At 42.8% G+C, this 26654-nt stretch overlaps 3 protein-coding genes across 4 annotated transcripts; 2 read left to right on the top strand and 1 right to left on the bottom strand.

Annotated features, from left to right (window-relative positions):
* Nucleotides 1-617: 617 nt before the first annotated feature.
* intu (inturned planar cell polarity protein) lies at nt 618-16194 on the top strand. Its single transcript, XM_041031124.1, has 17 exons — nt 618-811; nt 1999-2594; nt 4090-4175; nt 7442-7657; nt 9549-9667; nt 10263-10352; nt 11024-11101; nt 11304-11487; nt 11699-11752; nt 12127-12189; nt 12713-12934; nt 13344-13436; nt 13595-14026; nt 14267-14361; nt 14484-14673; nt 14822-14964; nt 15567-16194. The coding sequence occupies exons 1-17, from the start codon at nt 696-698 to the stop codon at nt 15676-15678; spliced, it is 2889 nt and encodes a 962-aa protein (XP_040887058.1). The 5' UTR covers nt 618-695; the 3' UTR covers nt 15679-16194.
* On the bottom strand, nt 16183-18531 carry ino80b (INO80 complex subunit B). The gene is made up of 5 exons (XM_041031127.1): nt 18397-18531; nt 18086-18266; nt 17847-18001; nt 17364-17536; nt 16183-17266 (listed from the first exon to the last, which is right to left on the bottom strand). The coding sequence occupies exons 1-5, from the start codon at nt 18434-18436 to the stop codon at nt 16802-16804; spliced, it is 1014 nt and encodes a 337-aa protein (XP_040887061.1). The 5' UTR covers nt 18437-18531; the 3' UTR covers nt 16183-16801.
* On the top strand, nt 18232-26568 carry aadat (aminoadipate aminotransferase). 2 transcript variants are annotated; one of them, XM_041031126.1, is made up of 15 exons: nt 18232-18302; nt 19058-19168; nt 19619-19690; nt 19928-20096; nt 20507-20639; nt 20838-20912; nt 20997-21206; nt 21453-21518; nt 21680-21762; nt 21990-22086; nt 22799-22860; nt 23034-23098; nt 23459-23565; nt 24601-24702; nt 24788-26568. In XM_041031126.1, the coding sequence occupies exons 3-15, from the start codon at nt 19624-19626 to the stop codon at nt 24827-24829; spliced, it is 1278 nt and encodes a 425-aa protein (XP_040887060.1). In that variant the 5' UTR covers nt 18232-18302; nt 19058-19168; nt 19619-19623; the 3' UTR covers nt 24830-26568. The 2 variants fall into 2 exon arrangements, with proteins under 2 accessions (XP_040887060.1, XP_040887059.1); XM_041031125.1 differs by lacking the exon at nt 18232-18302 and adding an exon at nt 18794-18911.
* Nucleotides 26569-26654: the final 86 nt, after the last annotated feature.

Below are 26654 nucleotides of genomic sequence, written 5' to 3'. Positions count from 1 at the left end.
CTGTACAGGTCAGTAAAGACTTTTTATTATACAAGACTGGCACAAATATCTGAATAGAGCTAACATTTTTCTTGCATTTTTTGTTTTGTTTGTTTGTTTTGTTTTTTGTTTTTTTGTTTGCAAACCTGTAGTTTGGTGCTTTTGTTTGGATAGAAGCACTTTGCCAAAAGTTTGCTGAATACCGGAGGGGATTTAAAAACCTCGTGCAAGCCTGCACGGAGATGGGGACAGGGGGCAGCAATAAAAAAAAAAAAAAAAGTGCACATGTGCAAATTAAAAATTAAGCAGAGTGATTGTTATTGCATCCACAGGTAATGCGTTCCTCCTGGGTGCTTTAATTGTTTTTTATGGGATTGTGATACTTTGACAGCGTGGTGTGTTCATCTCTTTTAATCTAATTCCCCTGTAAATATAATCTGAGCAGGTTCGTGGTGTTGTCTGTTTGCTCGCTGCATTATTTAATGGGAGGTGATCTTCATTCTGCAGCTTCACGTTTTTCTTACCTGGTCCGTGACTCCGCTCACAAAGCTTGAGCGTTGTCAGGGGCAACTGCACTGTCCACCAATCAGATTCGGCGTATGTGCGTCACATGACGCTGCCAGATGAGTCGTCGATGTTCGGCGTCCAACATGGCGGGAGGGTATCGCCGTTTGTTTTGCTAAAAGTGCGTGGGAAATAAAACTCCTTCGGACCAAATGGCCGGGGCAACTGTTCGCCAGTGCGCCGAAAAAGTTCGTTATGGCGGTCAGACGGAAAGAGACAGTGACTGTGAATCAGCAGCATCGAGTTTCAGCAGCTCCGACTACTCTGAGTAAATCTCCCCAAATTGTTTGCGTTGTTTTGCGTTTTCACAAATATGATAAAGGTTTCGTAAATCGGAAGCTGCGCTTTCAACAGTCTCTGGTCTCTCTGGGTCCAGATTTGACTAGTCTAAGTTTAGTGGTTTTGGATCTGGACCTGGTTTGATGTGGTCAAGACTTAAAAAAAAAAAAAAAAAAAGCAATGAAATAATTTTTTTCCCTGTTTTTTCACAAATAGAATAAAGGTCTCACAAGTCTGAAGCTGTATTTTACAGAGTCTTTAGCTTCTCTGTGATAATTTAGTCCAGATTTGAGTTTAAACGTAGTGGTTTTTGATCTGGGCTCAGTCTAATGTGCTCTAGACTTGAAAAAGAAAAGCAGTAAAATCTCTCTGTGTGTCTTTTTTTTTGCTGTAAGAGAGGAACAGGATGGTTTACACTGTAGATATAAAATGTATTTGTGGTATATGGCTGCTCTATATAATTTATTTTCATACATAATCCAAAGATATTTGGTTTGTAACTGTACGTTCCAGCTTTGCAGAAGAGGGATTGTCACCCCATCTACGCAGTTTCCATCTCATAGTGATTTTCATAGCTTTGGGGAGGGTTTTCAGACTGGGAGGTAAACCTTCATAAATAATTGCATGCTTCTTGACGTCCTTGGTAAATTTATGGGTGTCGTGTCAAAGCTGCCCACCACAGATTCTGTCCTTCAAAGCAGGTTTAAAAGAAGAGAAACCAAAAGAAAAAATATCCACCATTTACTCCCACCCCTTTGGTCAAACACATGATTACGGTTTTGTACATATAGTAGTTTTTAGTATTGCTATTTGGTTTTTACTTCACACACACACAAACACTGACAGTAACTGTGGTAACTAAAAAGAAAAAAAACTTTAATATTTCCTGACATGCTGGAATGACTATTCCCCAAACACCTAAACTATGTATTTCATGCCTCTCAGGTTATAGATTAATTATGTGGGTATATTAGCAGGCAAGTACACATTTATTGTGCATTTCACCCAGAAAATCCACCAAATAAAGAAAATTTTGTCACTGAAGTTCAGCTTGTAAGACCAGGAAAAGACAACATGTAAGATATTTTACAATCTCAATTCCCAGTGTCATCTCTGACAGTGTGACTCTGCTTTTGAGAATAGCTATCCCTCAATGCTCTGTTTGTTCTCTCTCAGTGACTTGGAGCCAGAGTGGCTGGATGACATTCAGAAGAATGGCGAGCTTTTCTACTTGGAGCTGAGCGAGGGCGAAGAGGAGGCTGCGCTGGCCCAGGCGAATGCCAATCAAGGTGTATCCACTAATCACGTTCGCTTTAGCGAAAAGGAAGCGGAGATCATCACAGAGCAAAACAAGAAGCAGCGATGCGGTTCACGGACGAAAGGTGTGCCCGCTCTCAAGAGGCTAGCCAGGATCCTGAGGCGAAAACGCCGGCCATCTCAGCGCAGAGGAGGAGGGAAGGATGGGGGTAAAGACAGCTCGACTTTATCACCACCAGCATCCATCCTGAAGAACCAGGCAGGCCAAAGGCAGGGTGTGACTGTTCAGCAGCAGCAGCTCAAGGAAGTATGTGTCTACCTCAACCCAAAACGTCTCGGAGGTTCATCAACACCTCTCTCTGACAGCGGAGGTCTGCTGGAGGCTCTGCTGGGGGTGGTACATCGTCCCTCATGGAACAGAGGACAGGGAGACCCTGTCAGACAGGAAGAAAGACTGACTGTTCATGGATTAATACCCAACAGCCCGGCCATCAAATGTGGCCAAATCCTGATAGGTAAGACCATTATTCACACAGTCTATTAGACAAAACTACAAAATATTATCATAAATTCATGTTTTTGGTGTCAGTGGTCATCTTAAATAGCTTTGTCTATAGTTCCTGGTTGGGCGATGACATGCACCCACACCCCAGCAGAAGGAGGATGTATCTGAGAAACTTGAGCTTCGGAGGAAAATTTTATTTGGAAAAAATCAGTAGTTCTGTGACTGACCTTTTGCAGAAGATGCTCTCTCCATTCTCAAAAAGAACCTATTACCCTCAAGACCGGGAAAATGCAGCTATGCATCGGTTATAATTTCAATAACAGTCGTCTACAGAGTTATGAACCAGCACTGACTCATTCATTTCCACACCGCACAGATGCACTGCCAAAGCACGGGCTGCAATTATTACAACACAGTCAGACACAGATATTTCTTTATAGAATAAGAGTCCAAATCCCAAAAAGTGTCAGCAGTAACCATGTATCCAAAGAAGATGAACTATAATTTGTTAAGGTAACTAGATAGATTTGTTATTCTTCTGAAGGAATATACTGCAAGAACTAGCCTGGGTTTGAGATTGAGGCTGTGCTATGTTTTTTTTTTCTTATTCTGCATCATGTGTCGATGCAACTAAGCTCTTTCACTGCGCTGAATCCATAGAAACAACTGAAACAGAAAAAGTCAGAGAAATCATTATCGTACTTTGAGTTTTCAGCTGTGTTGTAAAAGCGCACAGCTCTTGTTAAAAATGCGTGTAAGACATTTAATAGCTGCTTCTCATGGCCAACTCTGAGCAGCATCTATATTCAGTATTGGTGAAACTTCAAGCGCAGTTTCATAGAGAAAGTCTAAATGCAGTTCTGGTCCTTCAGAAATGGTAATCTGTCTGTTTGAAAGCTAAGCATCTCTGGAGTGATTTTCTTCTATCTGGGCTAATAATTGGGCAGTTTTTAGTAGCAGACAGAGGAATGCCGGTTGTGCTTCACCACAAATGACTACCCACATGAGTTACTGTTTAGAGGAGCTTTTAATGCAGTGCAGCTACATACTTAAACAATTAGAGTGGTTAAATACCTGAAATAGCTCCGTTACTGAGATGGTAGTGTGCCTCCCTGCACACAAGCAGGTGTAGCTCTTTACGGGGCATTTACTGGGTCTTTACAGGCCAGTGTGTAGGTCAGAGGCACATACAAGTAGTGTTCTTACTTATAACATAAGCCAAGTCAATATCACTGATTGTGAATATTTAATTACTAACCCTAACCTGGGTCAAATGTTCTAAACAACATGTAGGCGAACTTTGAGTTGCATTCGTTTTTTTTTCCTTAGGGAAAGTTACCAAACTGCACCTTTTTTTTAATTCTAACAAATATCTTTAGGTGTGTGGCAAACCCATTTTTATGTGGAATTGTAAGCTGGTTAAACATCCACAAACAGCATCATCTATTTTGTATTTACTATCTGCTCCAGCTGACAAGTGTTTATTTTCTGTGTGCTGTGTTCAGGTGATGTGCTTGTAGCAGTGGACGATGTGGACGTGACCTCAGAAAACATCGAGAGGGTTCTGTCCTGCATCCCAGGACCAACACAGGTGAATGGATCTACCAAAAACCAAATAAATGCTCAGCAACAACTTTCTGATTTTCTTTATTTATAGCTGCCAGTTGTCATGATATTTGCTGTCATACAATAAAGTTGTTCATTTCTCAGCTAGCACCCCATTGGGTTAACCCTCTAAATTTGTAAGTTAGCATTTAGGTCTTCAACATCCTAGCTAGGCACGAGCAGCCAACTTGGCCAGTAAATATAGACATTAAATTACTTTAAAACACACTGGATTTTCAACGATGCTAAAATGTGTACAGAAAGCAGAAGTCAGCACTGTTCAACATTAGAAAACCCTCAATTACTGAGAAATGATCCTTTGATCGGTAGCTAAAAAATCCATAGTCTGTGCCTCAGTTGTGCGTTTGCACCAAAAAGCAGACCATCAAAAAGTAGGAATTCGCAAATGACAGAGTGTGTACAGGGTTGATGGCGAGCACGGCGGATAGACGGGACTGTGGTGTGACTCTTTTTCGGAGCCACGGGAAGCTGTTGTGGGATTGAAAGCTCAGCTGATTAGAAGATGTAGTCGGAAACTAAATTACATCGTAGGGAAAGAGCGAGGGAGATTTTTTGGAAAAACACACGGTTCCTCAGGCACCACGATGACTTTCAAAAAAACTTGAAATAGAGTTGTATTGCTGACAGAATGATTGTTTGTGTGTGTGTGTGTGTGTGTGTGTGTGTGTGTGTGTGTGTGTGTGTGTGTGTGTGTGTGTGTGTGTGTGTGTGTGTGTGTGTGTGTGTGTGTGTGTTGGGGGGTGGTTTTTCTGTGTGCCAGCCCTCCCAGATGGAACGTAGACAGTGCTTATTATGATTGGAGGAGCAAATATTAGTATTAAAGTCAGTCCACCGTGCCCTTTACTAACCCTGGACAAACTGCAGTTACTCTGTGTGTGTGTGTGTGTGTGTGTGTGTGTGTGTGTGTGTGTCTGTGTGTCTGTGTGTCTGTGTGTCTGTGTGTGTGTGTGTCTGTCCATGAGCGAGTGCTAAATGACTGACATCAACAGACTGGAATTTCAGAGAGAGCACACTCCAGTCTAACCACATCCTTGTTATTTATGATGAGAGAAAGTGCAGCAGTTAGCCCACTCAGGCTCTTTACCCAATTATTTCCCAAATTCAGAGTTTGAAAGTTCTCTACCCCTTTTTTCATGTCTTGAATTTGATGTCCCCAGCTCAGTTCAATCAAAGCTATTTCCTGCATCCTTTGTGAATCCTAACAAAAGAAAAAAAAAAAACTGGGGATGCGGCAGCTTTAAATCCATTTTACAATCTCTCACTTCACTCACGTCGGACTGTGAGGGAGCCAGTCAGAGTCAGAGTCACCAGTTGAAAGGGTACATCACACGGTGTTCCACCGCTACTCGGCTCTTCTTTAATAATATCCCTAAAATTGGCTGAAATGGCTGGGAGCCCAGATGTAGGCGCCTGCCGGAGAGGCGGGTGGCCTGTGGTTAGTGCTGACAGGCCTCGGAGAGTTCTGGGAGTGATCGTTGGATTAGAAAAATACAGTTTCAACATTTTTGACCAGGGAATATGATCTTTTTTTTTTTTGGGTAGGCACCATATGGCCTAGCATCGAGAAAAATACAGACCTCACCTTTTTGGAAGTTATGATCACAACACCTCATTTATTTCTGTGAACATACTAATTGGTTTTCATAGGTTAGTTGCGTACACAAGGAGCTTAATTTCTGTATGTGTAAAACAATGTAAGCGGCCATGGAGTGTCCAATAAATAGCATATTTCACATTCTGTGTTTCAGTCAAACACCAAAATATAGTTGGGGCGTGTCCAGTAAAGATGGGGTGGTTAAAACTCATAACTGGATCTGCAAGGTCCCTGGTGGTTTGAGGTCAGATCCCAGCAGAACCTCCACTATTCTGCCTGTCTTTCAGCTTTTCTACCAAAGGCCTCAGGGAGAGAAAACTCCTCAGACCTACTGTGCTGCCTGCATAGGATATTTACACCGAAGTCGCCATCAGTATTGTTCAAAATGAGTTTTGCTGATTTGCTAAAGGGAACGTTTACTGAAGGAAAGTTATTCAATTTTCCACGACCAGTGATTTCAGCCAGATTTTGTTCACCTTTAGGATCGTTCTCACATCTGGCTTCTGGTTCTGATTTACTTGAATTAACATCAGGTCAGCTCCACAGACGGCCTCTCTGGCGCTGACAGGTTTCAGCCCGGAGTCAGCACGGTGTGTGAACAGGTTTGCCACGATGACGTGTCTGTATATGAAGCCTTTCTTTGTTAGAAATCTATTTTAATGGGATTGTGACTGTGTATGACATATATTTTTTGGGTTATCATTCAAAACTCCAGTTCAGTGGTTTAGAATCAACTTTCTCCAGACTTGTGATCCAGAGTATCTTAATCCGAGGTCAGCACGTGGGTTCTACTAGTTATAATCTGATGTTGACTGACTGCACGAGGCTCAAATGTAGATCTGACAGATCGTTTTAACAGAGACTCAGCAGAGCTGCAGTTTCTGGTCCTCCTGTGCATCTTGACTGCATGTGTTTCCATGTGCGTGCCTGTTGGATTTCCACGCAGCTCTGTTTCTGTTTCCACTGTGACTCGCTGTGAATGACAATGTAAAATAGAGTACGGGGTATGGAAAGTAAAACAAAAAACAAAATACTGCACGGACGGGAGAAGATAGACCGTCTGTTGTCTTGCCACCGTTTCTTGGTCTCGCAGTGGTCTGGTTTTAATTTAGTCAAACATACTTAGACAAGCGTATAGACACACACACACACACACAGATCCCTGCTATTTGTTATGCTGCGGTTAGGTCTGGATGTCAGTGTCACTTTCTCTCTGACAATCGCCATCCTGCTATGCTCTTTTCTGCCTTTTCCCTCAGTGAATGTGTCATGATTGAAGCGTTTCTTCCCTCAGGAAGCGCTGCCCACATGCACACCTCTATTTTCCTAAAACAGACACATGAGCACTGTGAAAATCCCTCGCCAAGTACGATCACATGCAGCCACAGTGACGCTTAAAGTTTTTTTTTGAGAAGTGAATGAAAACTCTCTAGCAGAATATGTTTCTTTAAATCCCTGTTTTTTTTTTTAATTTTCCCCATTTTCTGTCCTCGTTTTATAAGTCATTCTCCTTCCCACAACTTATCCTTTTCCACTCTCCTCCTTTCCGATCTCTTGCTCCATTACCGGATTTTCAAAACCATCTCTGCTCCTTCTCCTCTCTAATTTTCCATCTCTCCTCTTGCCATCTCTTCCAGGTGAGGCTGACCTTGGAGACGATAGCTCCAGTGGACGGCAGCAATGCTAGTGACAGTTCATCAGCCCGAAAGACAAAGTCCTCCCCACCAGTCAGCCAGCTGGTGCGTCTGCTGTGGGGGGAGGACACGGCGGAGCTCCAGATGTCAATAGGACACATCCCGCATATCGTCATGTACCTGTCACTGAAACTGGATTCTGCATCGCCGCAGGAGGAGGTCAGTCTGAACAAAACGTATGATGAAACATTTATAGGTCTTTACAGCATTTGGAGTTTTAAAACAGAAAATGATGAATAACAGACAACACCGCAAACTTCAATGAGTAAAGACCTGTCTCACTTAAGACATTAAACATACTAAACAGAATTATTTTAGTATCTATATTCCTACAAAGTGTATCCTTATAATTGAGTGCTAAGAATGACCTTGGCACTGTAGGAAATCCCAAGTCTAAGAGTGGAAAGCCTTCTCTGAATTTCTCTGATGTGAGTCAGACTCTTCTGAAAACTACTGCTCTGGACGGTTTCCAGCGCCTGCGGGTGCTAGTAACAGGAAACAGAAAGAACGGAGGAGAGAAACGAGAGAAGTCGAAGAGCTCTGCCCCAAGCACAGCTCCCGTCAACAAATGATCTGTCATTTTCATGCTGTGAACTTTATTCTCTCTTGGGTGAATCCATGTGTGCCCATTTGGCTGAGGTGCAGCAGTCTATAAATAAAATATTTCCTTTTTTTAATTGGATCCATGCAAAGGGCATAGTTTTACACCCCATAAGGTGGGACACAGCTTGCCTTGTAGTAAAGCGTTAAAGTATGTGTTTTCTTGCACTGAGAAGAAAACTGCACTCATTTGCTGACTGACACCTTCTGCACTGTAATCACATTTTCCCTGTGGATGACTATTGGCAGGTTTGTTTTTCTTTATCATGGCTCTGCAGTTCCTTTTTGTGTATCTGCAAACCAGACTTTTTTTTTCTTTTTTATCTTGACTTAAACGGCAGTGGAGATAGAGAGTACGGGTTGTCTGGAGCCACATCAGCCCGCGGTTGATTTTCTAAATGACAGTGCCGTGCTAGAACCCGCTAAACTCTGACTTTGATTTTTTAGTCCTTTGATTGCAGGGTAGCAGAAATCGGAGAGGCTGTGTGGTGGTATTTTTGAGTTTTAACTGTGTGATGATTTGGTGATGTGAGTGTTGTTCGCCTGCATGTACAGACAAGATGTAGCTGAGGGGTTTTTACTCTGTTAGTTGTTCTTCAGCAGCACTCACAGACCTTTAGCACTGTTTCGACCCCAAGGTGAATGTTTTCCATAGGCAGTTGCTTGTGTCTTTGTTCTGGTTGCCAAGGCTGTGAGGGGCCCATCATTCAAGGTTGTTTTTTTTTTTTTTTTAATCCCCTCACCCACCACTCCGTCTTCTGACCCTTTCAGCAACTCGGCTCTTACCCACCCGGTATCCTTCAAAGCTGCCAGCATGCTGGGAGGAATACTAATATCACAACAATAGCCTGAATCTGCTCAGAGCGCTCTCATGCTCAAAGTGTTTTTTTCTGCAACAGTTGCTCCTGTGGATTTTCAGATTGCAGATAGAATAGAAATAAGTCTTCACGATAGATCAAGGCACCAGCGTAATCATTATATAATTTTGTGTGAAAAATATTTGAACAGCCAGTTCCCAAAACACAGATGAGAGTTTCCCGGAGCATTTGCCGAATTCCTCTATTTCCTGAATCTACTTTTCTTTACTCAAGTCAAGCATAAAATATTTGGGTAATATTCATCCTTAAAGGGACATTTATTTTCTTGTTTTTTTTCTCAAGTCAAGATGGGTTTTAAACGTGAAACCAAACTGACATTGTTGAGGTGACAGAACAAACATCCAGCGGTTCATCCATCCATTCTTCTCTGCTGTCCATATTTCAGGGGACACATAAATTTTGGTAACTGCAGCTTCCAACAACAGATATTTCACATTTTTATGTGACATTTTCTGTTGATAGGCTAACCAGAGATTTTTCTCTGGGCTCCGTGTATAATTTTCGTGACAAAGAGCCTCACTTCAACCAGATATTTCAAATTATACTGTGAGCACATGTGTGTGTGTCTGCAGGAGGAGATCTTATACCAGTACCCGGTGTCTGAAGCATCCAGCCAGCTGAAAGGAGTGAGGGGGATCTTCCTCACTCTGTGTGACATGCTGGAAAATGTCACAGGTGGGAGGATCATCAGGTACGGGAAGCAGGACAACTGCTACATGTCATGTGTTTTAATAATTTTGCCAAGCAGATATTTGGCTTCAGAGTGGTTCTTCGTGAGGTCAAGGTGCCTATAATGGTGCTCCTGTACTTTAATTTAATGGTTAATTGTAACTATACCAGTGATATTCTTAGTGGTTAGCTTTCCACAAAATCAAGACCACATTTTCTTTAAACTAACTGTGTCAGACAGTGCTGGTTCCATTGCCTGGGGGAAAACCTCAGAAAAAACAGCACTTTCTTCAATATTGTCTTTCAGCTCAAGCCCTGTGGCGTGTAAGGGAAACATGCAGTATAAAAACAAATAGACTTCATCTGTTTTCTCCTACAATGGCCTTTTATACAAAAATATAATAAGGCATAAAAATGAATGTGGAGATGATAAAACCAGTTTTAATAAGGTTCTGAAATGATGTTTGTTGCTTTGAATATCAACACTGTTCACAGTTTAAAACAAGTGAGCTGGAAGACAGTTTTGACTTTGGGGACACAATTGGATGTTAAAAATTAAAATTTTATGTAAATCCTTTTCTCACTCTCTGACTTTACTCTCTCCTCTGTCTTCTCAGTTCATCTCTCCTGCTCGGGAAACATCTGGTACACGTGGGCTACTGGAAGGAAAGCAACAATCTGCTGGTCATTGGTCTTCCTGCTGAGAGGTAGAGGGAGGCAGCATCAGACACACAAACGTGTTACACACAGATTATTGTACAGTGAGATGCAGCTTCTGCCAGCCGAGAAATCGACAACAAAGCAATCAGTACAGACACTCACCCAACACACTGCGTAGATATTACACTCCAGGAGTGGATTCTATGTGGCAGGTGTAAAAGATCTGACAGCAGATTTTCAGGGTAACATTTTTAAAATTAGGGCAATAATACTGGCGTGGTAATAAATTCTCAGAGGATGACATACGCCTGAGAAATTAAATATTTTTGGTGCATGATCTGTAAAAACAATTGCAAAGGGACAACCTTCCTCACAACTTCAACTTGCACATGTGCTCATTTTTGTCCCTTGTTGGCAGGATGAATACCTCTTTAAGGAGCATGTGGTTGTAAAATGGCTCTTGAAATGAGTCATATTAGCCACCTTCTCATTTTTAGCAACCAGGTCAGCCCAATCAGTCATCTTCTCGGATGAGAAATAATTGCATTCATTCCTGAAGGGTTCATGGATCGAACACCCACGCAGAAAAAACAGTCATTTATCAAATGTTTTAACATCATGGCTCCTGGTTGTTTGTCCAAATATTTGATAAGCAGTAGATCCCCTAAGACTAAAGTTTATCCAGGTCCGTGTTTGACATTTTTCCGTTTCCCTCCAGGGTTCCACTGCTGTATCTGCAGACGGTGGTGGGAGACGTGGTCCGAACACTAAAAGTGATGTACGGCTCTTTAGACAGGTTTGTCGACCTTAGTTTTCCTGCTGTCCTGCTGAGAGACCTGGTTGAAACTTCCCCCCCTTCTGTCATTCTTTCATGCTTAATGCCAAATATAATGGAATAAAAATAGTGTGTTCTGCCAAAAATAAAGCAAAAGATTTCCAGGTGGATTTCTTTACAAATTCATCATGACTATTTGTCAACGTCCCTGTGTCCTCCACAGTGCGTTCTGTAAGGTGGACCACGGTCCCAAATTGGACCATTTCTTCTGCCTGTTCTTCCAGCAGCTCATCCAGCCGTCTCGTCTGAGGGACGGCTCCTCAGCCCCAACCCCGGATGTCTCAGGGACACTTTTCCTCGACGGGCTGCCAGCGGTGCGATGGCTCACGCTGCCTCCGGAAATCAAGGTGCTTTTCTGTGCGTGCATGTGGACACGGGCCAAGATTCAGTGCTTTAACTTTGCCTTGAATGCAGCGATGGTGCCCTCTGGTGTCCACTGTTAAAAATGTCACACCATGTATCACTGGGTTGAAATAAGGTGAAAATTGAATTAAAGTATCTTTGCCGTGCTAATAATTGATTGCTATTATGCCTATATTTGATTTTCTCAATCCACAGATGGAGGTGGATACTGTTCTTTCTGATTTTGAGTCTTCTGATTTTGGCGAAATGGTAAGACTGTAAAAACATATTAAACACTTTTATAACAAACAACAAATGTACACATTTGGTTTTCCAGTACGACGATCGTGAAACATAAATAACTTACAAATTTGTGCTGCTAGAACATTAGCCGGGGTGCCATCTGTCCTCTGGCCTTAGCGAGAGAGAGAAGAAGGTTAGCCTATTTTTAGAGGCATGTTCATGTGTCTGAGTGCACTCAGTGTATTTTTTATGAGCAGCTAATGGCTTTTCCTTTGAATGTACAGCGTTATCTAACCAGCTACATGCGGATTATTGATGCTGGAAGCAGTTAAGTGAAGTAGATGTCATTATTGACTTTACTTTTGAGTTCTTCTTGTATTTTTATCTTCATTTTTTTGCAGTCCGAGGACTTTTTTGGCCTGAGGCGCCTCTATGTTGTTCTTGGCTCCTGTTTATTCTACAAGGTAGGTGTCACAGTCAAAACAAACACACATACACACACACACGCTTCAGTGCCAGCAGCCTTATCATATCTATATCCTCCCCTGATGATACCCCACTGTCTAGACAGCTATCCTTGAATGTCAACAATGAAAGACCCAGCTAACAGTAACTGTATGCAGAAGATGGCCTTTCACACAAGATAACATGACGAGTCTGTCCTTTGACTCAGTGACAAATCATCAACCTAATTACTCTGTTAAAATATTAACCAAGTGGAAAAGGGAGAAGGAGGACGCTGAGCAGCAGAGTATCTGTCCTTTGTTTCACAGAAGGTGTGAGCACATCATCTGTTTGTACCAGGTGTAACTGAAATTAATTTTTAATATACATCCTGAAGTGCAAGATGTTTTTTAGGAAAAAAATTAGTACTCTACATGAGAAATTTTAATGTTATTATATAGATGATTTTGCATGTTCTGAACTTTTCTGAACTCACCAGAGAGGTCAAACTATGCATTTACCCCCCCCCTCACCCCCCACCAGTCCTACCTGATCGCCAACCACCTTCCTAAAGAGGACCTGCTGGATGTGTGCCTCTACTGCCAGCACTACTGCCTGCTGCCGCTGGCGTCTGAGCAGCGCGTGGGTCAGCTGGTCATCTGGAGGGAGGTGTTTCCCCAGCAGAGAGCTAACGGCAGCAGCAGCAGCACTGCACCGGGCTACAGCCAGCCACAGGGACGACACTTCCTTCTCATAGTGGGGCTGGTAAGGAGGGAAATCACTGACTGTTTGTCGTTCTTGTTAAGCGTGTGTGTTCAGTTCAGTTCTCTTATGTAAACAGTGATCTTGCTTCTTCTTGGAGTGTGCTGTCAGAAATCTTTCTGGAGGCAGTTCAGTCAGACTGAGCCAAATCCCTGCTTCAAACAAACTATGAATCAGTTATATTGTTATGAATCAGTTATTAGCAACATAAACCAAGGACATAGTCTGGACTAATGCTGCATTCACATCATGTAGGATGAATCCATCATCATCAACACTTTATTCCATTTAAACAATGTGTACACAATCCTTTATGTTGTCTTGTTGTATGTCAGTGTCTGTTTATTATTGTATTACTGGTTCATTGTACAAATGATGTGTTTGCTTGTATCTCTCCTTCTCTGCACCTCAGAGGCACTTCATGCAGTGTGTGCTGTTAGAGGCAGGCGGCTGTGCTTCACCAGCTTTGGACTCCCCTGGACCTGACTGTGTTTACGTGGATCAGGTGGACCTTTTTGAACTTATTTGTAGATTCCTGACACAACTTAAATATATTTCACTCATCTACGCGAACAAAACTACTGCTTCATTTGTCCTGTCCAACCGAAAAGAACCAAATCTGTTGAAAGTTTAAACTAAAACTCTCTTACGTTCTGTCCCCAGGTGAAGGCCACCCTGTTGCAGCTGGAGGTGTTGGAGGCAGGTATTGAAGAGCGGCTGAATGCTCCACCTGCTCCCTGCCTCTCCTGTGCCGACTGGTTCCTCCCTGCCGCCACAGCCCGCGACCGTCTGGACAGCCTGGCCTCGTCCTCCCCTGTCTTCAGTAAACTGGCCGGAGCAGTTAAGGGCTCCACATCAGGATCCAGAGGCCGCAGCCTGTTCGGGGACAAGTCCCGGAGGTCCAGCCCCCAGAGGAGTTTATCGGACAGTGGGAGCGAGGGACAGATGGATGCTGGGTCAGGGTCCAGTTCTTCGGTGGCTCCAGGCTTCAGTCCACATTCCACCCCGGACTCAGCGAGGAAGCTGGGGGGGCGACGGGATTCTCTGGGGTCTGGAGGGTCTGATGGAAGTGGAGGCAGTGGAGGTCTCTTCAAGGTGTAATTGCAGTCCGATGACAATAGATTTCTCATGAACCTACACTTGCTCGAATTTTAAAAAGTGTCTCAGAATCATGTGTTACTGTGTTCCTTTTGATTCAGTCTGTTAAGCACTTACTGGAAATCGTGTTACTTTACTCTTATCACTCAAATCTCTGAGTAAAGTGGGTTTTAATGGACCTTGTACTTACAGTAACATAATATATTGCTTACTCTTTGTTGTGTGTTTTAAAATCAGATTCCGAGGATGAAGCACCCAAACCCCTTCTACCTGGGTACCCTAAAGAAGACCCTGACTGAGAGGGAGACAGAGGAGATGTATAACACCATGAAGTAAGTGATGGGGAATAATTATTTTCATTCATTCCAAATGCATATTTAATTTACGTCGGCTAGAACCAGTCAAAAACTCAGCATCTCAGTAACTGTATGTTTCCGTCCTGTGTTTGTGACAGATTAACCTCAGGTGCTGAGAACACCTTGTTCCACTACGTCCTGATGGAAACTGTTCAGGGAATCTTCATCGCTCCTTCTCACAGAGAAATGGCTCAGCTCAGCGGCTCCATTCACCCACAGCTCATCCGCAACTTCCACCACTGCTGTCTCTCCATACGGGCTGCGTTTCAGCAGAGCCTGCCAGCCAGGGTGACTCATGTAACACATTTATAAATCAACGTGGCCTCAACCTCAGTATCTCACTCAACTACACGGCTCACACCAATCGAGAGAAGAAGAGGTGTTAAATTAGGCTGAAATCAGGTTCAGACCAAGACTGAAGTTTTCTTTCCCGCAGGGTCATCGGGCAGCAGACAGGCCTCAGGGCGGTGGTTGGGGTCTGGGCCCTGTGAAAGAACACGGGGTCCTGTTTCAGTGTAAACCGGAGAACTGGACCGACCAGAGGAAACCTGCTCCCACCATGACTTACTGGGTCATAGGGTATTTCAGCTTTTTTTTTCTTTTTAGTTCCTCTAATGCAGCTATTCTGTTTTCTGCTTTAAACCGGGATCATAAGCGTATCATCTTCAGTGAAATGATCCCTGTAAGGAAACTAGATATTGTACAGGAAAGAAAAGCCACCATGTCTGCTTTTTGTCTTAGAGCTACACTTTTCTTTCTAACTTGTGTGCCAGTTGTTGTTTTCAGCTCAGTCTGCACTGGAATGAATCAGCAGCATTAGCTGAAAGGGAGGGAGGGAAAGAAAACTGTCCCATATTGACTTTGTATTTGTCTTGGAGAGTCTCCCAGTCTCAAGAATTCAAAGAGAGGAGAGGCAGAGGGCAGGAGGGTCAGAGATGGGGTTAAAATAGAGTACTGAAGGTAGAGAAAGGGATCATGGGAGAATAAAGCATCAGTAGTAACAGTAGTCAGAGGTTGTAGCTGTTCCCCAGGGGGACGTTCACTCCAGGAGAAATAAGTGGTCAAATTAAATATACTATATATATCTGTCAGATTTAAATGCAGTTCCACTTTGAATGTGTATTTGTCCATTTATCTCCATCTGAAGTGTTTTTCTCCTCATTTTGTTTTTTCACTTTCAGACGGATGTTGCTCGAGCCCGTCCCTCAGGAATTCTACGTGTGTTTTCATGACTCGGTGGCAGAGGTTCCCGTAGAGATGGCCTTCAGGCTCTCCTTCGGTCTGGCCTTGTGATGCGTCATCTCTCTTTAGATTAGTGACGATGATGGAGGTTTCGTGACCTAACGAAGCATCAGTTGCATTCTCAGGACTTTTATGCTAGTTTCTGTGGGATAATGTAAAATGGGTCTGCGTGGAGTCGGACTCTTACAATGTGCCTCCGTTTTACAGATGATTTTCTGCAGATTGCAGCAGAGCATGACCACGGCCTTACAGCGGAGATAAGCAAATAGCAGGCCGACTGCTGGCCTCAAGTTCAAACCAGGATTTGTGCCTTGTTGTTCAACCAGGGAACATGTTCCACAGCAAAAGCAGTTCTGGGCAGAACAGAGATGTGTTTGTGTATATGAAAAGCCACTCAATCGGTGAATACCTCAGACACGGTGTAAACCTCTGATGAGAGCAGACAAGACCTTCCAGTGAGAGCAGTCGCCCTGACAGTTTGCTGCCATAAAGTTTACGATGTGCTGCACACATCTCCATGCTGACAGAGGAAAATATGGTTGTATTCAAATTGTATGCAGTGTTGGGAAGGATTTTCATTTATTAATTTAAGTACGTTTGTACAGTTTTGTATGGAAATTGACACATTTGCTACCAAAATGAACAGTGTTAGATTAAAAAACGATACAGTTTCTCTTTCTTTCTTTCAAACTAATCTGTCGTAGACGAACCTTGTCAGTCTTTAAGCATAATTTTCACATTATTATCAAAATCAAAAAGTCCAAGCCAGTAGAAACAACAAAGTTGTGTCTCAAAACTTGTACAAAAATATGGATTTTAAGTCGTCTGGACACTCCACAAATGGAAATCATAAATACTGAATGTTTGTACACAGATTTTTATAACATTATTGAAGTGTGTAACCAGCATCACTGCTGGGAAAGCCATTATTCTTAATATAACACATCTACAAACAAAAAAAGGCAAGACTAGAAAAAGTAAATCCACACTGAGAAGATTTATGTGGTGTACAGTTCAAATTATACCTTCTGCATCTGCGTAGCCAGTGTCCATGTAACGGAAATTTAATCTAAATTTATGACCATGCAGTCTGTGGGCACCTCATCCCACCCCGGTGTAGTACAAGCAGAACTATAACCAAGTCCATTTTAAAAGATACTTGTCCTTTTAAAGTTCAGGCTGCGCTCTGAACAAGCAGCAGGTTCCTCTTGTAACACTCCAGGCTGCAGAGAGGAACTCCGGTCTTTGAGCAGGAGTATTTCTTCAGGTTGGTGCAGCCGCTGACCCCACAGCTCACCGGGGCCGGAAGTGGAGGACAGGGAGGTGCTGGGGCCGGAGCAGGGACCCCTGTGGGGAAGGAGATGGCCATGCCCTGGGCGGAGTCACTGTACCGGACCATGGGGCACTGGTTCTGCTTGGACTTCTTCTCCTTCATGCTTTTGATCTTGGCCTTGCTGGTTTTCGTCAGTCTCTCTATTGTCTGGTTCTTGTTCTCTTCAGCTTTCTTGGCAGCCTGCAGGCGCCTCTTACGAGCTCGTTCCTCCCGTTTCTGCATCATCTCTGCAGTCATCTCCTTCTCCTTATAGCCCATGGGGAGCTCCAGGAGAGGCTGGCTCTGCTGCTTGTGTAATAGAGCTTTCTGAACAGGAACAACAAAAAAAAGCACTCAGGACAAAAAGTTTAATCAATTTTAGATCAACAGGGAACTGGAGTACTTTCCTGCTTCTGTTTCTCACCTGTCTGGCTGTGAGCAGAGACTCATCAACCTCTTTCTTCAGCTCTCCATTGTCGTCGAGCTCTCCCTTCTCCAAAGCGTCCAGCCACCTTTCCTCCTCGTCCACAGGCCCACACAGCATGGAGTCTGAGTCCATGTCTGGCAGAGGGGACGTGGCCAGGTTGCTGTCTTCATCTGATACAGGACAAACAAGATAAACAATGGATTTATTGTCCAACCAAGGCTGACAGGTGGTCTTTAATTTTGACCATCTCAGCAGTGAGACTTTCCCTTCTCAGGCAATTTTATTTACCTATATATGTGTATCCATTATTTCACAAGAAAAACACAATAATTTGAGAAATATCAGCAAAACAAGTGACATTATTTTACACAACAGATGCTTCTAAATCATGTTGTGGCTCCATGTGATATACTGTCATAACAAGATCGGAATATTACCTCCAGATCCAGTAAATATCTACTGGCTCCACCTGTAACTTACCCAGCCAGGCCCGATATTGCTCCAGAGGCACAGAGGGCTCATCATCGTCCTCATCATCATCGTCATCGTCTTCATCATCATCGTCGTCATTATCAATGATCATCAATGGAGAGGGAGGACGGGCCACACCGGGATGCACAGTGAAGGTGGGAACACTGGTAGAGACAACGGGAAATCAGACCATAAAAGGATCTGTGTGACAACGATCAAACCCGCCCACCTTCACCGTCGCAGCTCACCTCTTGGTCCCCAGGGTCTGTCCTCCCAGTTTGATCTTGAGTCGGAGCTGTGGAGGAGGCCGAGGAGCCACGATGGGCTCAGGCTCTGGGACCTCTGCGAAGCTGTGGTGCTTCCTCTTATGTTTCTTGTGCTTCTTGTGTTTCCGCTTGTGTACACTGTGCAGGCTAGAGCTGGCTTCACCTGCAGAGCACAAGAAGACACAGGTATTAGAAACATGTAAGACAATTAAGTGTATATTTCAGTACAGGAAAAGCATAGCCTTGGCAATCAAAATGTACAATTAACTGTCCATGATTTCAGTTTTACTCACCGAGAAACCTGGGGTGAATCATGTCTTTTCTTTTCCCCATTGAAACGACGACAGGGATGTAAACACCAAGGACAGAACAGCCAGACGGCAGCTCTACATTACAGCAGGAAACTCTGGACCTCAAACCAGACGGAAGCACACCTGATACCTTAAATTTTAATTCAATCTAACATTGATGCCGACAGCAACAGCTGAAGTTACCCGAATGCATGTAAAACGGATTTTCCCCGTTTGATAAGTTAGCTAAGGCGGCTTTAACTTTACCTTGTTAAACCGGGAGATCACTGTCTTTCCCTAGCATACATTCAAACCTGGGTACATTTTTAGCGTTAAGGAATAAAGTTAAGCTACAAAGTTTGTCATTCGTAGCTAGCACAGCCGAGCTAAGCTAACAACACGGAAGTTCGTCCACTTCGGCGTTTTCCGGCCACTCTTCGGCTATGGATACAGTTGATCGCTCCCTAGCGGGGAAAAACGAGAATAAACCAGTAATAGCTGTACCACACTTCACATCGGTGAGGATTTACAGCCATTTCCTTTATAGTTAATAAATCTGAGTGGCTATATGATTCTGATTCAAACTACAAAATATCGAAAAAAACAAGCGACATGGTTTCGTAAAGCAGAACAGCTAACTGCTACTTGTGTTTTTGTCTCACAGCCTGGGTAATGTAGTTCACGGTTCGGACACTGCAACTGATCAACACAGGTCCGCAGATCGGGGAATACATTAACCAGAAGCCCCCGGGGCGATCGAACCGACTTACGCAAGGTCAGTCACACAACTGAACGTGGTCAAGTTAATGCCACGACTATCGTTTAAATTTAACACTTATATTCCATATAATTTACGTTTACCTGTTCACGGTGGTGTCCTGATGAGTGCGAGCCCCTGCCCGTGTCTGCGTTAGCTCACTTTAGTGCAGATTTACATCACGTAACGTTGCCGTACTGGTCCGATCAGCAAGGTTCTGTTGTGCTTCCAGTCGCAAACCAGTATGGCGAAATTAACAATTAATTCTCTGCTCTGTTGCCTTTTAGTCACACGTCGTTCACCCAGAAACTTGCATTTTGTAAATGTAAAATCAAAGACATAAACACAGACCAGATGCTTCACTGTGAGGCTCAGCAACAGGTGGAATGGATGAATAAACCCAGTTGTTTCTTTATGTGGACGGAAACTAATAATTCTGATTTTATAACTTTTTTATTTATTTCGCAGAAATCATGAATTATGCTCGGTTCCTGACGGCTGTTAGTGCAGCCAGGAAACCCTCTCCTATCAGGATGCTGAGTAAGTTTCCCTGCTTTTCATAACAAGTTTCATCTGAATACACTCACTCCTGCTGTCAGAAAACAAGTGGTGTTATATAAGAGACTTTGAAGAGTAGAAGAGTGACAAAGTTGTGGTATCCGGTGAACATGCTGAGCTGCTGGGCCTCATTCCTCCCCCATCACTATACGGTGTGAACAGTCTCTCTGTGCCACACTAAAGTCAATCCTCATCTTCCCTGTCTCCACCTGTATGAAGCCGAGCTGCAGCAGCGGTCTCCTCCGTCCCTGATCTCTTTGGCCGGAGGAGCGCCGAACCCCAACACCTTCCCCTTCCAGTCAGCATCTATCAAGGTGAAGAATGGACAGACGGTCACCTTCGATGAAGCTGTGATGAAGAGGGCTCTGCAGTACTCTGCCTCGAATGGGTGAGAGACCAAGACAGGAGTCCTGTGTTTTGTAGCATCAGTCACGTTTTTTTCCAGAGCCACTAAAATCTAGTGATAATTTCAAGATTCAGAAAGTAAGTTTTTTTATAATGAAAATACAACCTGTTAGCCTAAGTGAGGCTGCACTTTGGGATTTGAGAAAATAAGAACTGAATACAGAGCTTGTCCTGAAAAGGAAAAGCGGAGTGTGGTGATTATCATTCTGCAGTGGTCTTTATCTTTTTATGACCACCTCTGTAAACTTCACAGCCTCAGGTGATCTGCTTCGCCAGCTGATTTGTTGACTTTAAGTTTGTTGAGTAATCAGTGATAACAGATATTAGTTTATTCACTGAGGACAAGATTGGACATCAAATCCATACAGCATATCGTACACCTACTGCTTGTAGACTCCCCGAGGTGCTGACGTGGATGAAGAACCTGCAGAAGAACCTCCACAATCCTCCGACCGCCAGCTACACCCCCGAGAATGGCCAGATGGACATGTGTGTGACGACAGGGAGCCAGGAAGGGCTCTGTAAGGTACTGACACCACCAGCTGCAGTGTTTCTGTTTGTTCTCACTCATGTTGTTGTTAGAGAACCTGATGTAAAAGCAAAGGATCACATAAAGACAGTATTTCAGTGTCACAAACATTTGGCTTATCGCCTAATGATTATTGTGATTTTGATTTCCATCATATTTTTAAGTTTAGTATTTTGACTGTGTTTTGGGGTTTAGGTGTTTGAGATGCTGGTCAACCCTGGAGACAATGTTCTGCTGGATGCACCCACGTATTCAGGAACACTGGCAGCTGTGAGAACACTTTATTTATAACAGCACAAACATACTGTAACTCAAGCTGCTGTAACTTCTTAACTTACTTCTTTTACTCTGTAGCTTCAGCCACTTGGTTGCAACTTAATCAACGTTCCCAGTGATCAGCATGGCATGATACCTGCAGCCCTGAAGGAGGTCTTGTCTCGGTGGGACCCCTCAGAGGTCCACAAGCCCGGCAACACCGCTCCCAAAATTCTCTACACCATTCCCAACGGAGGAAACCCAACCGGAGCCTCCATGACGCTGCAGAGGAAGAAAGAAGTGTATGAGGTTTGTCTCCCGTGCAAAGTCACAACACAGAGACGCAGAAATGTTTATTTCTACACACATTCATTCAGAGTCAAAGACGCCTTTTCGAATCTGATTTTATGAATCACTCTCAGTCTCTCTAAAGTGAGATTTATGCAAAGCAGTCAGTGAAGTGCTGACTCTTCTAATTAGAGCTTGTTGTGAAGCTTATTTCCCTGCAGATTTACTCTGTCCTTTTCTATTAATGTCCTCCGGTCTGTTTAATAGCTGGCCAGGCTGTACGACATGCTCATCATCGAGGACGACCCGTACTATTTCCTGCAGTTTAACAAGGTACAGAAAGAGTCACTTCCACGGTTTGTCACTTTTACATACCGTTATATTGAAAAAGAGTAAAATAGTTCAGTTGTCTCCCTTATTGTTACTTACTGGTCTGATCTTAACACTTTAGGTTGGATAAAGTCTGATTCTTGTTATATTTCTTTATTTGGCAGCCATGGGCTCCCACGTTTCTCTCCATGGATGTTGACGGGAGGATCATCAGGACAGACTCTTTCTCGAAGATCTTGTCTTCAGGGTGAGTGTCTTTTGTAAATAGAAAGCTGGATATTCACAGCCACATAAAAGTGAATTTTTATGTTTTTATGTCTACAGGGGCCATTTTCTAGGTTGTGGGGTTAATATTTCAAGTAATGCCAAGTTAAATATTACACATGATTCTGCGTGGGAGACGTTTTATGTATAACTGGACTAAAGCGTTTATGTCTCTGATTACTTGTCTGTCCTTGTGCTTCTTTGTTTCAGGCTGAGGATAGGTTTTGTGACCGGTCCCAAACCGCTAGTGGACCGGGTGGTTCTGCACATCCAGGCCTCGACAATGCACACTAGTACCTTCACACAGGTGAATAAAACCTACATTTTACACCTCCACATCCCTCTCTTTTCACTATCGCCAACTAAAAACATTTTTCATTTCTGGTTCACTTGCAAACCACTTCCTGCTTTCTGTCAGTGGCATCTAAATGGGGTAAATAATTTGAATTTGCTGTGGGGCCTCCCATGCAACAGTTAGCACAGAGCAGGGCGGCTCGGTTGTGCCAATGATGAAGCATATTTTTGAGCAGAGTCATCACAGACTTGTGTAGCCTGCCAGCTCGTTCCTGCCTGTCAGGCACATTTATACCAACACAAAACTCAAACTTACCAATGAGACGGAGTGTGCCGTCACGCTACAGCTAAAGCTAAACAAAGCCAAATAAAACGTGGTGTGTGTGTGTGGATTAGCTACAGAGGAGGTTTTCATAAGATCTGCTTCCATGGACTAAAATGTTGGCAGTAACTCAGAAAGGCATGCACGCTGGTACACTTTTTTTTTCTTTTATGTGATGTCAAACTGGAAACATGAGTAGGCCAAAAGAAACATGGAAAGCTCTGTGGTGCAAGGAAGAAGGTGTGTCATACTCTAACTGCACTGTTGTATTAATAAAATGGCAGATGTGAGGGTGGAAAATCTGCTGTGGAGTCAATTCACTGTAAAATAAATGTTCCTCGTAGGTCTTTTTTTGAATTTGTACCAGTCCTCGTTATATAACCTGTCTCCCGCTTCCTTTCAGCTTATGGTGTCTCAGCTGTTGCACAGTTGGGGTCAAGAGGGTTTCCTCCAGCACATAGACAGGTACGCCACGTCCATCAATGTTGCTGCACGGCCACATCTGCTCTGCATGACAGGACAGGTTTGACTGGTTAAGAAAAGAATTAGCTCATTTATGATAACTGCAGTGTCAGTTAAATAATAAACTCACCCCTGCGGCGATGCAAGAAACAGCTTTGTTTTCTTTCCTCTCACAGGGTGATTGAGTTTTACAGCAGGCAGCGTGACGCCATGATCAGCTCTGCGGACAAGTGGCTCAAAGGTTTTTTTTTTACTCTGCATATGCACACTGACTGCTTTTTGACATGTTTCCAGGGTGAACACACGAAATATTGAAAGCTGGATCACAGCTTGAGTTTTCTTTGAGCCACCGCCTAGTGGCCATTTATGGAACTACGTCTTAATTCACGTGCACACACAGGGAGGGATTCATGTCATTTTTAATAGCAGCCACCACTGCTGTCTATCAAGTAGCTGTAAACTACTTAATACACTGTATGTTTACTTTAGTTTTATTCACTGCATAAACACCAGTTGACTGCTGTCTCAGTCAGAAAGCACACACCCAGTCTTTTCTTTTTTTCTCTCTCATTTGTGTATGCTTGTGTCTCTGAGTGTGTAGGTGTAGCAGAATGGCACACCCCATCAGCAGGCATGTTCCTGTGGATCAAACTAAAGGGCATCGCTGATACCCAACAGCTCATTATGGAGAAGGCGTTGGAGAAAGAGGTCAGAACTCCCAAACACACAGCGCAATCAGTTAAAACCTACGCATGTTAACCTTTGTATGATTTAACTCTGTCCACTTCAGGTTAAAAACGTACCTGCTTTACTCTAAATAACAGTACCCAGAATGCATCTGGGTGCTTTTGCTTTTCTCTGTGTCTCTCTTTGTTGCGCTGTTTGTGAGCAGATGTTTTGCACCAGTGGCGAGGCGGGTTTTATGTCTGAATAGAGTAAAGGATGGTGCATGTAAAGCAGCCATTGTGCACGGTGTGAGTGGGTTTAGCAACTGAGTGTTTCCCCTCCTACACAACAAACACACACACGCACATTAGGAATCTGTAAATCCCTACTAGCGAATAGCTGAATAGGCATGTAAAAACAAGAGTGGGTACAGTCAGGCTTTTCCAAGGTCTCTGTACAGTAGGTTTCTCTCCTCAGAATCCTGGACATTTAAAACCTCCACACAGCAGACAGCGAAAACCTTTTGTATCCTTGATACAAAAGGAGTGAATAACAGCACTTTGAATCTGAAATGACTTCACAGAGAGAATTTTTTTCATTGTCTTTTTCTTTATTCAAAGCTGTAATAATTGTCCTTGGGCCGTTCTGACGGTTAATGGTGGACTGTAAAGTTAAATGAGAAGATCAGTGTCATTCTCATGTCTGTTGCTTAAATATGAAGCTGCAGCTGTAGAAAAAACTAAATGTAAAAAACTAAAAACATCAGCCTGTAGTTTACATGAAGGGCTGTTTCTTGGCTAGGAGCAGTGACTTAATATAAAAATAATATATTTTGTCCACTTGAGGAAGTTTTTAATTTGTGTTGTCCTCAGAATGAAATTTGATGACCTGTCTGGCTTTACTTTAGTACAGGACACACGCCAGCTGATGTTCGCACAACACAAACAGCCACTGATCAAAACAAAGACCAGTTCTGTTCTCGCAACCTTGGCTGCATGAAAAGATCAACTGTGTAAAAACAGGAAAAAAGAGAAAAGTAATGAAAATATCAAGTAACAGGAGTCATGTGTTCTAAAGGTGCTGCTGGTTCCCGGAGGCGTCTTCATGATCAACAGTGGTGACCCCTGTCCCTACGTTAGAGCGGCTTTTTCTCTCTCCACACCAGAACAGATTGATGAGGTACACACACGTAAACACAAACACACACACATGCACACGCACACACTCTATAACTGGCTCTAACCTCTCACGGTTCTTTCAACAGGCTTTCAGAAGACTCTCTTCACTCATCAAAGAAGCTTTGTGATGAGAGGTTTATTTTTCCCTGATAGATGATGTATTTTTTCTTTATTAATTTATTGTTGAAGGCTTTATGTTAAAATATATTATTATATTTAAATATATTTTAATATGTTCTTGCCTCGGTCTATATCTAAACCACCTTCAAGAGAAGACATTGAGTTTGTTTGTTTTTTTTTTTCAAATGTTTGTTTGGCTGCATGTTCATGCAACATGGTACTGATTATTGAAAGCCCTCTGGAGCAATGAAAAAAAAACATGAATTATTGACTGAACCTCATAAACTGTTGCTCCATCATAACATTACACAGTGAAAATGTCTTTTTACACGTACAAAAAGTAAATAATACCTTTTAATTATTCTGTATCTTGTCTTTTGAGTCTGTATGTTTTTGTTACACTAAAACTTAAACTTCATATTTGATCGCTTGTGATGAAACACGCTGCAGCTCACACAATGTGAGCTGAAGCTTAAATTGCAGTTGCCCTGGTGCGTGGAAGGGGAAAACTTTTAAACCCAGAATGCAGTGAGAAGTAGATAAGAGATGGAGGCCTTGGTGGAAAGTTAAAAATCAAAAATAGAAAAGTCAGCAAACTTCAACATTTACAGCCCAGTGCCAGTTTCTAAATAAATCTGAGGCATGAAATAGGTCACACTTTTGTAGAGTTATCGATGATTTGTGCAAGCACAGCTTTGAAGATCAAAATTCCACATTACCAGCTAAATCCCTCTCAATAGTCTGGGTTTAATCTGATAAGTTATGATAAAAAGCTCAAGAGATTTGGAGGTTTTCCAAACCAAAATCTTGTTGCAAAACTAAAGCTCTCAAGATTTAGGCCGCTGTTAATCAGGGCACAAAATGGTTTTGGCTCCTATTCCTGGTCACAGAAGGTTAAAAAACATTGGTGGTTTTATGTAGTGGTCTTTTTACTGCCTACTGCCAGTTTAAGTAAAAAGAAAAAACAAGACATTTTTTTCACCAGCTTGTCTTCACCTTTCTTTGAAACCTGCATGGTTTGCGATCATGTAACAGTACCTGCTGACAACAACAGAGACTGTCTGTTGGTGGAAACTGTTTTCTTTTCCTTTGTACAGACTTTCTCCCCACTGTGTTAATCTGTTGCACTTTGTGAACAGCGTGTCCGAGCTCTCAGAGGTGTTTGTGTGCAAATGAAACATTCATCTGTCAAGGATAATGGGATCAGAGGGGCGGCTTAGAAATCAGGCTTTTGCAACACATTTACTCTCCTCTTGCTGCAGTTGTATTACTTAAAATCATCAGGTAAAAGCCAGAATACCACCATGTAAAAATACTACATTAGAAATATGCATCCTGACACCTGGATTTAATTATTGTCGACTCGACATCGGCATTATCGACTCAGTTATTGACTGTGTTGCTGAGGCCTTGGTTCACAGTGTCAGTTTACTTTTATTATAGCTTCAAGGTCATTCAGTTATCAGCTCAGGCTCACAAACAAACAGCCCTTAGGGTTGACTCTGTATTTAGAGGTACTTTTGTTCTGTCTTTGTTTTCCTTCTGGATTTTTTTTTTCATGATCTGTATCTCCTAATTGTTCCAAAAGCTGTTTGTTATTTCTGTGTCTTCCTGCATTTTAAGCCTTTGCCCTGATCACTTTTTGTTTTGTCTGCGATACAGAACACTACACTCTGCTTTGACTGTCTTTTCATAGTCCAGCATTTTAGCTTTGATTGATAATAAATGCTAATAAAGGAGGGAATGTTTTGACCATAGTCTGTTTACCTGTCACTATATGCCATGGTTTAATGCAGATGTACTTACACTTTGCCTTTATGTAAGCAAGGTTTT

The sequence above is a fragment of the Toxotes jaculatrix genome, chromosome 23 (assembly GCF_017976425.1).
Source record: "Toxotes jaculatrix isolate fToxJac2 chromosome 23, fToxJac2.pri, whole genome shotgun sequence".
Taxonomy (NCBI): domain Eukaryota; kingdom Metazoa; phylum Chordata; class Actinopteri; family Toxotidae; genus Toxotes; species Toxotes jaculatrix.
The sequence above is the reverse complement of the archived record's forward strand: the minus strand, read 5'-3'. Positions and strand labels throughout refer to the sequence as shown.

What these genes read in the sequence shown, in the direction of transcription:
- ino80b (XM_041031127.1), bottom strand. Translation starts at nt 18,436, where the DNA reads ATGGGGAAAAGAAAAGACATGATTCACCCCAGGTTTCTCG. An exon ending in CAGACCCTGGGGACCAAGAG is followed by an intron (nt 18,002 to 18,085) that starts GTGAGCTGCGAC and finishes TGTCTCTACCAG; the next exon opens with TGTTCCCACCTTCACTGTGC. An exon ending in CTCTGCTCACAGCCAGACAG is followed by an intron (nt 17,267 to 17,363) that starts GTGAGAAACAGA and finishes GTTCCTGTTCAG; the next exon opens with AAAGCTCTATTACACAAGCA.
- aadat (XM_041031126.1), top strand. Translation starts at nt 19,624, where the DNA reads ATGAATTATGCTCGGTTCCTGACGGCTGTTAGTGCAGCCAGGAAACCC. An exon ending in CTCTCCTATCAGGATGCTGA is followed by an intron (nt 19,691 to 19,927) that starts GTAAGTTTCCCT and finishes ACCTGTATGAAG; the next exon opens with CCGAGCTGCAGCAGCGGTCT. An exon ending in AGAAGGCGTTGGAGAAAGAG is followed by an intron (nt 23,566 to 24,600) that starts GTCAGAACTCCC and finishes TGTGTTCTAAAG; the next exon opens with GTGCTGCTGGTTCCCGGAGG.
- intu (XM_041031124.1), top strand. Translation starts at nt 696, where the DNA reads ATGGCCGGGGCAACTGTTCGCCAGTGCGCCGAAAAAGTTCGTTATGGC. An exon ending in CGCTGCCTCCGGAAATCAAG is followed by an intron (nt 11,488 to 11,698) that starts GTGCTTTTCTGT and finishes CTCAATCCACAG; the next exon opens with ATGGAGGTGGATACTGTTCT. An exon ending in ACTGTGTTTACGTGGATCAG is followed by an intron (nt 13,437 to 13,594) that starts GTGGACCTTTTT and finishes TTCTGTCCCCAG; the next exon opens with GTGAAGGCCACCCTGTTGCA.